This window comes from Petromyzon marinus, chromosome 34 (assembly GCF_048934315.1).
Source record: "Petromyzon marinus isolate PM22_M1 ecotype Great Lakes invasive population chromosome 34, UKy_Petmar_22M1.pri1.0, whole genome shotgun sequence".
NCBI classification, from domain to species: domain Eukaryota; kingdom Metazoa; phylum Chordata; class Hyperoartia; order Petromyzontiformes; family Petromyzontidae; genus Petromyzon; species Petromyzon marinus.
Window position 1 is genome coordinate 6,403,616 of NC_133700.1, and position 14,209 is coordinate 6,417,824.

The window sequence follows — 14,209 nt, forward strand, 5'->3', positions numbered from 1 at the left end:
GGCCATCTGGAACGTTCTTCCTTCCGATATTAGGAAGCCACTGGAGCTATGCAATGTTTTAATCTTGATGAAAAAACTCATTTCTTTCGAGCTGCTGTTCGTGGTTCGTTTGTTGTCCTCACCCCGCACCGTAGCATGGCTGGCTATGTACGGTGCAAAATAAGTTAAACATATACATTGTATTACAATACAATTTTAAAAAAGGTGGTGCTGTGATACATGGTGCGAACCACAACCGCCTCCGTTCGCGAGGTCCATATCCTGACTGGGAGGAAGCCGAGCCCATTATTGTTCCATTGCAACAGCAGTTGGGGGTCCTACCAGAGGAATGTGGAATTTCCACCACTGGCTCGGGACCACCGGGGATGAGCAGCGACTCGTGCAAATTTGACCTGGGACAAACGTGAACTTTCTTTGATTTTAAATAAAGGGAATGCCCCCTTACAGGTGAGTAAGCAGGTAAAAAAAACTCTAAACAGTGGTGACAAAACATTTAATCGCCGATTTACAAACTCGCTGACCGCTCGCACTAAAGGGATTAGCAAACTTGAGCGGGGCTGATGGACGTGCTTCACACTTTTAAAGTGACTTCTTTCAACACTTACAGTGCTTGCACAAAGGTCTTGGCTCGAGTGGGATTACGCTGCGCATGTACCGGTCACTTTATTGTTTAGACAGAACGAAGAGAGAGACCTGTCGGTCTACACAGGGTGTACGTATAACCTACGCCCCCTCTGGCACGGTGGGCCCTGGTGCAGGTTCCACTTTTTCCACAGGACTGGATCTAGACTAAAATGCTTCACTTGTCGATACTTCCTCCATCTGATAGATTCTAGAATATAGCTGCGTCTAGCTATCACAATGACGGAACACAAACAACACACGTATTATTTTGGGTTTGCACTTGTTTTAATTCTCTCAACCTGAATTTAGATAAATTACAAAGTCGGACCGTCATGCAATGAACATTTATTTGTTTTTTTTCAGTCCATGGACAAGTGCTGCCACCTAGTGTCGACCAAACTCTGCTTTGAAACGTTACAGTTTTGCCGAATAATCCAAGTCAACTGGTATAGTATTTGCCTACGCGACAACTTGATTTTGATTGGCTGTGGTGGGTTATAGTCGGAGAATACTGTTCTTAATCAGTGGTTCTTAACCTGGGACACGAGATGCCCTTTCTGGGGGGTGCGAGACATAGGCCACATTTTTTTAGAAGGTAAATAATCGAAAACACAAATTAAGCACGGGCACTTAAGTACAACTACTTTATTTAATGAAACCTCTATTTATTAACATGATGCATGTTCTAACGATGGAGAACCAAAGGGGTGCATGCTGCAGAAAAGGGTGAAGAACCACTCGTCTAAATGTTATGAAAAATATTGCTTCGTGGCTTATTGCGTTAACACCTGCAAACAACGGTTGGCACTTGAGATAGATTGATAGACGGGTGACTTTTATTTAAAACCAGGCAGGAGCCCGTTGAGAATTCTCCTTTTTCAATGGAGACCTGATTTTACCAAATTAAAACACCGTACAGCAAAACCAAATGTTGCTTGTGAAGAAAAAAACAATCGCTCAAAAAATCACGTGGATCACCGAATAAGATAAATACATCAAATGACGAATTTAAAAGCATACATTAGAGGCAAACAAAAACACATTACACGTACATGATAGTATACACATTATTGGGTTCAAGCCCTGGGCTCTCATGTGACCTAAACCCCGATTTCTTGAGTTTTATAGTTTATGCATCCAGTTATTGACATCAAAAGTGGAAAATTAAGATTGTGCAGTTTTTCCAAATTAGGTTGTGAACTTTGAGAATTGAGCAGGCAGGAAACATTAAGCCTTTCAACTAGAGAACTGTGCGTCAGATGAATCTGCGTGGCTCTCGTGTGTGTGGCATTTACGTGGTTTTTACAGCGATCTTGTCAGTCAACTGCTGGATGAGGGCCACCCACTACCGTGCAAGTCATGGGGATTATCTGACCGTACTTCACCCTGCAAGTCAGTGTGGGTTTGTGAAGCGGGGAAGCGGAGGACATGGAGGCATATGAAGTACAAAACTATGGATTTTGCTGCACTATCCACAGCCATATGACAAGCTCTTTGTGTGCATGGTGGTCGCCCATCTACGCACGAATCAAGGTCACATTTTCTGGGCATCCAAGACCTAATGAGACCGGGCGCATTTCCGGGCGATCTGATTTGGTTGGGGTTACGAAAAACGGTCAACTGTCTTGCATCAAAGCCTCTTTGGCAAATTATTTCTGTAAAAAACCAGATCAGCGGAATTGAAAAATAAGGAATTTTCCTACACAATTGCATAGTTAAGCATTGTTTTAATATACAGCCGAGCTCTTGGCTGAGCAACGCTTCTGTAGCTGTTCCAGTCATCGAGAACTCGCTGCACGTTCTCTGCGTCCAATCACCATCCACCTTCAAGTGACAGCTTAAAGGTTCTCGTTTGTTGAAGTTCACCTGTTCAGACCCGGCTTAGGATAAAAATTTTGAGCTCCTCTGCCTCCCGCTTTCTCTCGAACGATGCGTTCGAATCGTGGAAACGTAACGCGTTATATAAGTTGCGTTTTAATATCGCGAGCACTCCAGCGTAAATTTGGCGAAACTTGATAAATCGCCATTCGATCACCACCTCGTGATGCACAGATCTGAGATTGCATGAGACGTTTAAGTTGCCCAAGGGAAGCTCCCCTGGTCCCACCCTTGGTGAGAACTCAATACAGTGAGGGAAAAAAGTATTTGATCTCCTGCTGATTTTGTACGTTTGCCCACTGACAAAGAAATTATCAGTCTATAACTTTAATGGTAGGTTTATTTGAACAGTGAGAGACAGAATAACAAAAAAATCCAGAAAAACGCATGTCAAAAATTTTATAAATTGATTTGCATTTTAATGGGGGAAAAGTATTTAACCCCCTCTTAATCAGATTTCACAGAAGCAATCAATCAATCAAATTCCAAACTCTCTACCATGGCCAAGACCAAAGAGCTCTCCAAGGATGTCAGGGACAAGATTGTAGACCTACACAAGGCTGGAATGGGCTACAAGACCATTGCCAAGCAGCTTGGTGAGAAGGTGACAACAGTTGGTGCGATTATTCGCAAATGGAAGAAACACAAAAGAACTGTCAATCTCCCTCGGCCTGGAGCTCCATGCAAGATCTCACCTCGTGGAGTTGCAATGATCATGAGAACGGTGAGTAATCAGCCCAGAACTACACGGGAGGATCTTGTCAATGATCTCAAGGCAGCTGGGACCATAGTCACCAAGAAAACAATTGGTAACACACTACGCCGTGAAGGACTGAAATCCTGCAGCGCTGGCAAGGTCCCCCTGCTCAAGAAAGCACTTACACATGCCCGTCTGAAGTTTGCCAATGAACATCTGAATGATTCAGAGCACAACTGGGTGAAAGTGTTGTGGTCAGATGAGACCAAAATGGAGCTCTTTGGCATCAACTCAACTCGCCGTGTTTGGAGGAGGAGGAATGCTGCCTATGACCCCAAGAACACCATCCCCACCGTCAAACATGGAGGTGGAAACATTATGCTTTGGGGGTGTTTTTCTGCTAAGGGGACAGGACAACTTCACCGCATCAAAGGGACGATGGACGGGGCCATGTACCGTCAAATCTTGGGTGAGAACCTCCTTCCCTTAGCCAGGGCATTGAAAATGGGTCGTGGATGGGTATTCCAGCATGACAATGACCCAAAACACACGGCCAAGGCAACAAAGGAGTGGCTCAAGAAGAAGCACATTAAGGTCCTGGAGTGGCCTAGCCAGTCTCCAGACCTTAATCCCATAGACAATCTGTGGAGGGAGCCAAAGGTTCGAGTCGTCAGCCTCGAAACCTTAATGACTTGGAGAAGATCTGTAAAGAGGAGTGGGACAAAATCCCTCCTGAGATGTGTGCAAACCTGGTGGCCAACTACAAGAAACGTCTGACCTCCGATTGCCAACAAGGGTTTTGCCACCAAGTACTAAGTCATGTTTTGCAGAGGGGTCAAATACTTATTTCCCTCATTAAAATACAAATTAATTTATAACATTTTTGACATGCGTTTTTCTGGATTTTGTTCTTGTTATTCTGTCTCACTGTTCAAATAAACCTACCATTAAAATTAGACTTATCATTTCTTTGTCAGTGGGCAAATGTACAAAATCAGCAGGGGATCAAATACTTTTTTCCCTCGCTGTAAGAGTCCTCCGATGTTCAGAATCTTGATTGTAGACTGGAGGAATCGGAGCTGTGAAGCTGATCACAGATGTCCAGTTCATGTTTTGCGGACATTCAAGCAGGAAGAGCCCTCGCAAACCATGCAGATGTCAACTAGCGCAGACGCATCTTTATCGCATCGCTTAAATATTAAACTTGGTTGGAAAACCATCATGGCAATAATTAAGGCAAGTGCTCGAGTCAAATTGACATTTTTTACAACAATTAATTTATATTGCTACGTTGTCAGAAATGTTTCACGATACAGTAACATTTTAAAACGAACAAAACCCGTGCATGTATTTTTTTTGGTTTGTCCTTTTTTTCCTCTACTGCGCTTGTTTGGCCAGGTGGAGCACATCCTTTCACAGCAACGCGCGTCACGCGGTCCGCGCAACATGTCGACGGGCGGCACGCGCGCTTGGCGTTGGCGTGCAGTGGTGGTTCGCGCGAGGGCGCTGCAATATCTGCAGAACCGCATTCAACTCCTGCTCGTGGACGCCTGCGACGATCCACGTCCAAAACATCCTCTGCACCTCCCACTGGATCGCCACGGCGGTGAGATGTTAACTGCCTCGCCTGGTATGCAGGAGGTCGTGGGTTTCCATCTCGACCCTGAAGCCTGCTGTATATTTGTAGAATGCACGTTTCTCTCTCCCGGAGGTCCCGTGGATTTTTCTGTGTCCTCCGGCTTTTGCCTCAATTGATATGCGTTAAGAGTATTTGGCTGCTATAAATTTACACATGAGCCACTAAAAGTTGAGCTATTTTGTGTCAAAGTCGCTTCTGAGAAAACTATAAAGCTCAGTGGGCCATGCCTAGTGAAATAAAAAGTGTAATTGTGTTTAGTTTGGATCGACTCGGCCTCAAAAAAGTAATGTGTAGTGCATTAAAATCCGCACTCGTGGCTAGGTGTGTGTGTGCTGCACGTGGTAAAGCTCCCAGCGTAAATGCCGGGCTTCACAGGAGCTCATTAACATGTGCCCCTAGGGCGAAGGCCAAAAAGAAACGCAAGATGCAGCCCTGCAATTTCTTGCTCACAGAAGGGCCTCCACTAAGAGGCAGCTCCAGAGGCCCCTCTAGTAGTATTAGGCCTACTCTTCCCATGCTGGCGCGGCGCTTAGAAAGACGGAGTACCCACACTTTAACCCCACGATACGGGTCATGGACAGAGAAACTTGCCCCATTGTTTCAACTGCCCTAAGGGTACGGGGGTATTGAATGAAGGATCTCCGTGTGTGTGTGTGTGTTTGCACGCACGCGATTTTGTGGTGTGCGATTACGCATGTCCAAACTTCCGCTTGAATCTCAATGCAACGTCGTCTGTACAAAGCAAACGAAATAAAACAATAAGCAACAACAACGTTCAGATTCAAGTCTCAAACAGGACGTGAAAAGCCCCATTAGCATTTCCTTAAGTGCCTCATTGTCCTTTTGGTCTTTGGTGCACATCAAAATATATTTGGGCATGTTTGGTGGATTGATAGGTGGCAGCAGTGACAGACAACTGGTGGACCAAGTGGGGTAGGTAGGGGGAGGGAGGGGTTGTTGTTGGTGTGGGGGGATGTGTTGATTTAGCATGTTGCCTTCCACAATATGGTACCTATTTTTTCTACCCTCGAATAATATTTGGCCAAGTTGGTCCCTCCACCTGGATTTGAACTCCCAACCATCTGACTGTGAATCATCGGGTGCCCAAGGCATCAGAATCTTTATCAGAATCAGAATATTTATATTGGAGAAATCGGATGAGCTATGAAGCTCTTGTCACAGATGTCCCAGTACCCAGCCACCAACCCCATGTGGACAGACCATTCATCCCGTTACCTTGACTGTGTCGCGAAGGCTGTCGGAAGGAACTAGCTCCCCGCATCATCAGTCTCTGGATTAACGCTGCGCGGATGAAGATGGGGGAAGCAAACCAAAGGCATTGTTACAACACAAGCTACTCTGGCGAGCCGTCTAAATCACCACCACCATCATCATCATCCCTCGCTGGCCATCTCACGATAACCAGGTGTCTGGGTGGACGGCCAGACCTCGGCAAACGTACAAGGTGCGTGCTTGGGATATCATTAATAGGTTTATCCCACTGTGCAGCCACATCAGTGACGTGCTGTGGGAACTGCCCGAACAAAGGCCCTCTTCATGGGATCTACTTAAACACCACCGTGCCCTGTGGAAGGAAAATGTTGTTCAAAAAGTTGTTTCAAATGCGCGTGTACTTTTTTTCGAAACCGGTAAATTTGGACCATGACCCCGGCACACCATGGCCTCCTAAGATTCCAATATCGTCACGGGATCTTTCACGTCCACCGCAAAGCAGTTGTCTCGTGGTATTTTGCGCTTAACGCACCCGCCATATTAACCGGAGCGGCCACCGGGCTCGAACCGCAATCATCCGAAACTAAACGGCAAACGCGCTCCGGCTCGCCAAAGTCACCGCCCACCCCCCCGTGTCGCTGTGGCGATGCCGACAATGCGGCTTTTTACCAGCGACCTCCTCCAGCACCTCCTCCGGCTCCTCCACCTCCACGCACGGCGATGTGATGGCTCACGACGAGGGCGCCACCTCCTCGGATGGCGGTGGTGCACGGAGGCTGACCCGGCAGCACGCGCTTAGCTGCAACAAAACACTGTGCGGTTTAACACGTAGGAGGCTTTCGTGACCAATGTCATCCCTACTACCAGGTTTTTTTAGGGTTCCATGGCGTAAATATATAAATGTCCGTAATACAATTTTTTTTTTTAGGTTGGATCTTATGAATATATAAATGCGTCGTTAAAACCCGCCAACACCCAACACGGCCAATTGGTAAGGTTTGTCACGTGAACAGAACGTGCCAATTCGTTACGAGTACAGCGCACCGGTGTGTGGGAGGTAAACCCACAACGTTTACAATTCGAGTACGACGTTTCGCCAGCACTTACAACCAGCTTCATCAATGTTGCGTAGTTTGGTAGCAGGCAAAGCCGTGACGCGTCGATTTCGCGGATCGGAATCGCCAATCGTGCTCGCGGTGCGCGGAGTTCGCCGCTCTTGTTGATGCACTGCTGGGCGAGGGCCCTCCGCCATGGTGCATGGCTCGCGGGGGGTTTTAGTTCAGGTCGTGTTGGTGAGACTAGCACCGGATCGTGCTGGACTAGCACTGGATCATACTGGACTAACACTGGATCATACTGGACTAGCACTGGATCATACTGGACTAGCACTGGATCGTACTGGACTAACACTGGATCATACTGGACTAACACTGGATCGTACTAGACTAGCAATGGACCGTGCTGGACTAGCGATGGACCGTACTGGACTAGCGATGGATCGTACTGGACTAACACTGGATCGTACTAGACTAGCAATGGACCGTACTGGACTAGCGATGGATCGTGCTGGACTAGCGATGGATCGTACTGGACTAACACTGGATCGTACTAGACTAGCAATGGATCGTACTGGACTAACACTGGATCGTACTAGACTAGCGATGGACCGTGCTGGACTAGCGATGGATCGTGCTGGACCACCCTCCGCTGACTTCCCAACTTGGTGGCTGTTGAGAACGGAGCTTCAACGTAACTTCTTTCGCACCGTACGTAGCCAACGGTGCTATTCGGAGGTGAGCTAATCGGAGCGGGGAGGTGGGGGGGTTGGGAACGACTGGGCACCAAACACCGCCCAGATGCTGGGGGCAGCCGCTGCGGTCGGGTGGCGCCACTCACGAGCGTTGGCGCGCCGCGCGGCGCCCTTGGCCCGCACGCTCTCCTTGATGCGCTCCATCTGGAGCTGGTGTCGGCTGCGCTCACGCACGGCGCTCTCGCGCGCCTGCGCCAGCGCCCCCTCCAGCGAGTGGACGCGCTCCGCCGTGCCCCGCAGGCGCCTCTCGAGGCGTGGCAGCTCCCCGCGCAGGTCAGTGTTGTCGCGTTCCAGCTGTCGCGGTGAGAGGCGGGGTGGGGTGGGGCGGGGTGGGGTGGGGTAGGGTGGGGTGGGGTGTTCATCGATTTTTAGCACGGCTGGCTTATGTACGGGCCAACCCCGGCTCAAATGGACAAACTAAACTATTTAAGACTTTTGATTTTTTGACCAGGTAAGGCCCCCTGAGCTATGTAGTTGTTGTTTTTTCAGAAACGACCTGGCTATTACAAATGACATCCCAACGAAGTGGCTTATCGCGTGGAAATTTACACTCTAAAACGCATGCCGTTTCTAAATGTGGAGGGGAGAAAACCAAAGGACACGGGGGGGGGGGAAATCCACGTGTTCTCGGGAAGTTGATAACAAGCAAACTAAATATACAAGTGTCAGGGTCGGGATCGAATGAATGCCTGTATACCAGGCGAGGTAGTTAACATCTCGCCACCGCTGCCGATTATCATCACACAATCCCCCCGCACAGATGGATCTAACAATCGACTGCTGTACTACCACCTCGCGGGCCCCCCTTGCAGACCAAGCCCACATCACTCGGCGTTTTCCTGAGGCAGTCTCTTAACCTGTTACTAACCAGGCTCGGACCCGCTTGGCTCCCGGGGTGTGACAAGATGAGGCGTTCTCCACAGTGTTCTAGCTGTAAGGCCACCGATGAGTAGGGCCCCAACGATTATTTGAGCACCGAAAAACTTCAGGTTTTTCTTTTTTTTCTTCTGAAAACGGTACAGATACAAAGTAAAAAAATAAATATCCAACATTCTCACATGAGGTCAATATGAGCACAGTCCACACCTGCTTGTGGAGAGATGTCAGCTGGCTCAGGTTTGACTCCAGGAAGCCGATCTTGTGAGTGCCATTGGCCGCACTCTCCTTTGGGTCCGTCCCCGACATCTGTAGAAGTGGCGGAGGATGAGGCAGACATTCCATCGCAGATTCATTGTTAATCCACTGCTGGATGAGGGCCTCCTCAACACTGAGTTGACCATTTGGTGAAGGTGTTCCAGAGCACACTCTGCACACACTTGCTTGTCTTGAAACAATGCTGCTGGTATGACGCACCCCCAGAAGGCCGTGCGGCTGATGGGATGTGTAAGAAATCGTTAAAATGTTTTATGTGGAAACGGATATGCGAAAGGGTGCATTGTCTGCTTGCTTGTTTTGTTATTTATATTCTCGACGACCACGCTCATTATTAATTTGAGTTAATATATATTTGTAAAGACAGGGTTCCTCGACTCTAAGATGGGCAGTTCACGAACAGATCCAAGCAAGCTGATGACACTGAATGTTAAAACCAGCCCAGAGTTTGCTCGTCTTGACACAATGCTGCCGAAACGGACTCCCAGTAGGCTATGGCGGCCGATGTGTCGTGTAAGATATCATTTTATCTTTCATGTGGAGACAAATTTGGTGATAAACTAAAGATGCTCAAATACAAATGGGTTTGTTGTTTAATTTATTTTAAATGCGTTCCCTGATGGCCAGAAGCTTCAGCCATCCAGAGCATGGATCCCCCTCCAAATAGTCCAGCTAGCCGGAGCTTTAACTCTGCAGAACAACGGATTCTACTGCACCGCCCTCTGCTGACAATGCAGCCTCACAGCTTATGACATCTACGATACGTCCTGGTCACCCCCATCAAGGCTCAAACGTGTGCGGTTTCTTGGAACTGATAAGAATGGATGCATTACAGATTATTTGGTTCATGGGCAAATTCCATCACGTGACGTGACAACATTTGGCCAATTATAAATGTGTTTTTTAGCATTCATTGGTGACCACTCCGAGCATAAACTCTCTTCAACTGAGAACTCGGTTTAATCAGAGGTGGCCATCTGGATTTGAACCGGTGGCGAGATGTTAACTACCTCGCCTGCTATACAGGAGGTCGTCGGTTCAATTCCGACCCCGACGCCTGCATATTTGGAGTTTGCATTGTTCACCCTGTGGTTGGGTGGATCTTTCTCCGTGTCCTCCAATTTTTCCCTCCGGATTTAGGAACAACGTGCATTTTAGATTATTTGGCTGCCTTACATTTACACGTGATAAGCCACTTCGTTGGGCTATCATTTGTGGCCAGGTCGCTTCTGAAAAAAGTGATATAGCTAAGTGGGCCTTACCTAGTAAAATAAAAAAGTGTAAAAAAATGTTTACTGCTTGTGATCACCCAGGGTGGACAGTACACCGGCTACTGGCAAAAAAGGTCCCCATGGCAGAGCAGCAGGTTGCGTGCGTGGTGTTTTGCTTGCACGCTGCCCTGGGATATTCACAGAGACCTACGTACGGACGCTGTCGGACGTACGGTAGCCAAGTTGTGTATTTTGCCTGGTGAAATAAAAAATCGAGTTTAGTTTAGAACGCAGGATCCCAGCGGTAACATCTCGGGGGGTTGGGGGGTGGCTCCGACCTCGCAGCCGCCAGGCCACCTCTCGCCCGTTACCTTCTTAACGCGGGTGGCAACATCGTGCACAAAGAGCCTGCGAAGGTTGTGCAGGGTCTGCAGCTCTTTAGCCTGCCAGGGGAAGGGTGGCGGGAGAGACACAAAAGCAATGAACTGTGTGTGCACAGCGGCAATACCCAAGCCAGCCATCCGCAATTTCACAGGTTGCCGCACAAAGACTCCTGACATGGACCGGTGTCCCATCGGGGCAAGAGAAGTGTTCACTATCAATCCCCCTCCAAGCCGGTCATGGATAGCAGGGGCCACGTGGCACGGTGGCAACTACGTTAAACGGAATTACTCGAATGTATATCTACTATCCTCTCTGTATTAAAATACAATAAAATTTCTTCATTTCAGCCAGTTGCCTGCATGATCAGTTTTGCTGCGTTTAATCAATGGGGTTTTTTTTTTTTTACTTGTGAATGCCAGGCTTGTCCAAACTTAAGACATTGAAGGGTACATCCATTTGCCGATTAAGAATAATTATTGAAAGCCCTTGCCAATTCCACTGCTGGAGAAAGGTCTCGACTTTTGCTGTGCGCTGGTCATGGAGGTTGTTTTTTCACACATCATCACACTGGCCAATGCTCGAAAAATTTATAAAATGTTTTTTTTAGAATCGTATACTTTGTGTAATTCATTCATGCGACCTCTGCAACCGCTAAAAAGGCACACGGAGTGGCAGCACAATGTTAAAAATCGACTTCAAATTGAAGCCTGACCCTGAAACGTGACAACCCATCGAATTGCCATCGGCGTCAGGGCCCAAAATTTGAAACTTACACCGCAAATTACTTCATTTGGAATTACAGCAATTCCCTCGTGATTCACGAACTTGCTATCCGCGATTTTGGCTGTCCGGGAATCGCGTTTGGAACTCTACACAACAGCATTGAGAGAGAGAAAGTGATGAGAGAGAATGTGATGAGATAAAGTGATGAGAGAGATAGGAAACTTCGATGCTTTAGAAGCATCTGCAGATGTTGCACGTACAATATTCGTAGGCTAATGGCCATTATCCACGAAATTTGCTATTCACGAGCATCTCTGGAACGTACGCCTTTGTGAATAGCTGCAGTAAACCTCGACATCAAATACAACTCCAAAAACAAATGTTACCACAAACAAAACGTTACGATTTAAACCCTTCGGCAGAATTGCGATTGAACAGACGAAACACATCACGAGGAGGACAATTTGCCCCATACAGTGAGGAAAAAAAGTATTTGATCCCCTGCTGATTTTGTACGTTTGCCCACTGACAAAGAAATGATCAGTCTATAATTTTAATGGTAGGTTTATTTGAACAGTGAGAGACATAATAACAACAATAAAATCCAGAAAAACGCATGTCAAAAATGTTATAAATTGATTTGCATTTTAATGAGGGAAATAAGTATTTGACCCCGCTACAAAACATGACTTAGTACTTGGTGGCAAAACCCTTGTTGGCAATCACAGAGGTCAGACGTTTCTTGTAGTTGGCCACCAGGTTTGCACACATCTCAGGAGGGATTTTGTCCCACTCCTCTTTGCAGATCTTCTCCAAGTCATTAAGGTTTCGAGGCTGACGTTTGGCAACTCGAACCTTCAGCTCCCTCCACAGATTTTCTATGGGATTAAGGTCTGGAGACTGGCTAGGCCACTCCAGGACCTTAATGTGCTTCTTCTTGAGCCACTCCTTTATTGCCTTGGGCGTGTGTTTTGGGTCATTGTCATGCTGGAATACCCATCCACGACCCATTTTCAATGCCCTGGCTGAGGGAAGGAGGTTCTCACCCAAGATTTGACGGGACATGGCCCCGTCCATCGTCCCTTTGATGCGGTGAAGTTGTCCTGTCCCCTTAGCAGAAAAACACCCCCAAAGCATAATGTTTCCACCTCCATGTTTGACGGTGGGGATGGTGTTCTTGGGGTCATAGGCAGCATTCCTCCTCCTCCAAACACGGCGAGATGAGTTGATACCAAAGAGCTCCATTTTGGTCTCATCTGACCACAACACTTTCACCCAGTTGTCCTCTGAATCATTCAGATGTTCATTGGCAAACTTCAGACGGGCATGTATATGTGCTTTCTTGAGCAGGGGGACTTGGCGGGTGCTACAGGATTTCAGTCCACGGCATAGTGTGTTACCAATTGTTTTCTTGGTGACTATGGTCCCAGCTGCCTTGAGATCATTGACAAGATCCTCCCGTGTAGTTCTGGGCTGATTACTCACCGTTCTCATGATCATTGCAACTCCACGAGGTGAGATCTTGCATGGAGCTCCAGGCCGAGGGAGATTGACAGTTCTTTTGTGTTTCTTCCATTTGCGAATAATCGCACCAACTGTTGACACCTTCTCACCAAGCTGCTTTGCAATGGTCTTGTAGCCCATTCCAGTCTTGTGTAGGTCTACAATCTTGTCCCTGACATCCTTGGAGAGCTCTTTGTTCTTGGCCATGGTGGAGAGTTTGGAATCTGATTGATTGATTGCTTCTGTGGACAGGTGTCTTTTATACAGGTAACAAGCTGAGATTAGGAGCACTCACTTTAAGATTGTGCTCCTAATCTCAGCTTGTTACCTATATAAAAGACACCTGGGAGCCAGAAATCTTTCTGATTGAGAGGGGGTCAAATACTTATTTCCCTCATTAAAATGCAAATCAATTTCTAACATTTTTGACATGCGTTTTTCTGGATTTTTTTGTTATTCTGTCTCTCACTGTTCAAATAAACCTACCATTAAAATTATAGGCTGGTCATTTTTTTCTCAGTGGGCAAACGTACAAAATCAGCAGGGGATCAAATAATTTTTTCCCTCACTGTAAACCTGCGCCACTCAATGCCCCCCCCCCCCCCCGTCACTCCTCCAAATGAGACGATGGCAGGCCTCTTTTGCGTTCTCGCTTAGTTTCAACAACACTGGAGCTTCAAGTTGAACGCGAATAAAATAATTTGTATACCACCGTCTCCTCCAGCTCCTTGAGGTCCTGCTGAGCTTGATTCCTGCGGTCATGCACCAACCTACGAAGGGACAGGGGAATGTTAATCGTGAAACAGTAAATAGAAGCGTGTGCTCTCATCGTGTTCAACAATCCACCTCTCCACTCCCCACCTTGCCATTCAATGAACTATTCACAATTGGAGGTTATGATTCGATGAAAGGGGCAGGGCCTGGACTGGTTTAGATATATCATTAGCCACTGATGTTAGCCGCGATATCATAAGCCACTGATGTTGGGTTGGGGGGGGAGGGGGGGGGGGTTGGGTTGGGGGGGGGGGGGGGGCTGGGGGGGCTTGGAGGGGAGGGGCGCGGGGGGGGGGGGGGTACCCACGTGAGCTCGTGAAGGCGGCTGCTCTTCTCCTGCTCCTCGCTCCGCAGGCGTTCGTAGTCGGCACGGAGAGCGCCGTGCTGCAGCGCCAGCTCCGCGTTGGTGCTGCGCCCCCCCCACCCCACCACCACCACGCACGCGTGGCAGCAGCGGCACGAGCACCGTCGACGTCACAGCAACAAAACATCACCGCGTGTGATGATCATAGTGATCCCTTACTTCATAAAGCGACTTTCAAATTCAAGTATGCCAAAGCGTTGGCACGCCGGTTCCGCCC

General features: G+C 47.8%; 1 protein-coding gene across 3 annotated transcripts in view; it reads right to left on the reverse strand.

Moving 5' to 3' along the window:
• Positions 1-1,442: 1,442 nt before the first annotated feature.
• Positions 1,443-14,209, reverse strand: part of LOC116948636 (kinesin heavy chain-like) — a 42,922-nt gene continuing 30,155 nt past the window's right edge. For 2 of the 3 annotated variants that reach the window (XM_032965517.2, XM_076071670.1), the window contains exons 20-28: positions 13,936-14,037; positions 13,564-13,624; positions 10,616-10,687; positions 8,968-9,066; positions 8,750-8,812; positions 7,968-8,175; positions 6,741-6,870; positions 6,075-6,140; positions 1,443-5,570 (exon numbers count right to left, since the gene is read on the reverse strand). In XM_032965517.2, coding sequence (XP_032821408.2) covers positions 6,107-6,140; positions 6,741-6,870; positions 7,968-8,175; positions 8,750-8,812; positions 8,968-9,066; positions 10,616-10,687; positions 13,564-13,624; positions 13,936-14,037 — 769 coding nt within the window. In that variant the 3' untranslated portion in view covers positions 1,443-5,570; positions 6,075-6,106. The remainder of the gene's footprint in view (positions 5,571-6,074; positions 6,141-6,740; positions 6,871-7,967; positions 8,176-8,749; positions 8,813-8,967; positions 9,067-10,615; positions 10,688-13,563; positions 13,625-13,935; positions 14,038-14,209) is intronic. The other variant, XM_076071671.1, reaches the window with a different exon arrangement.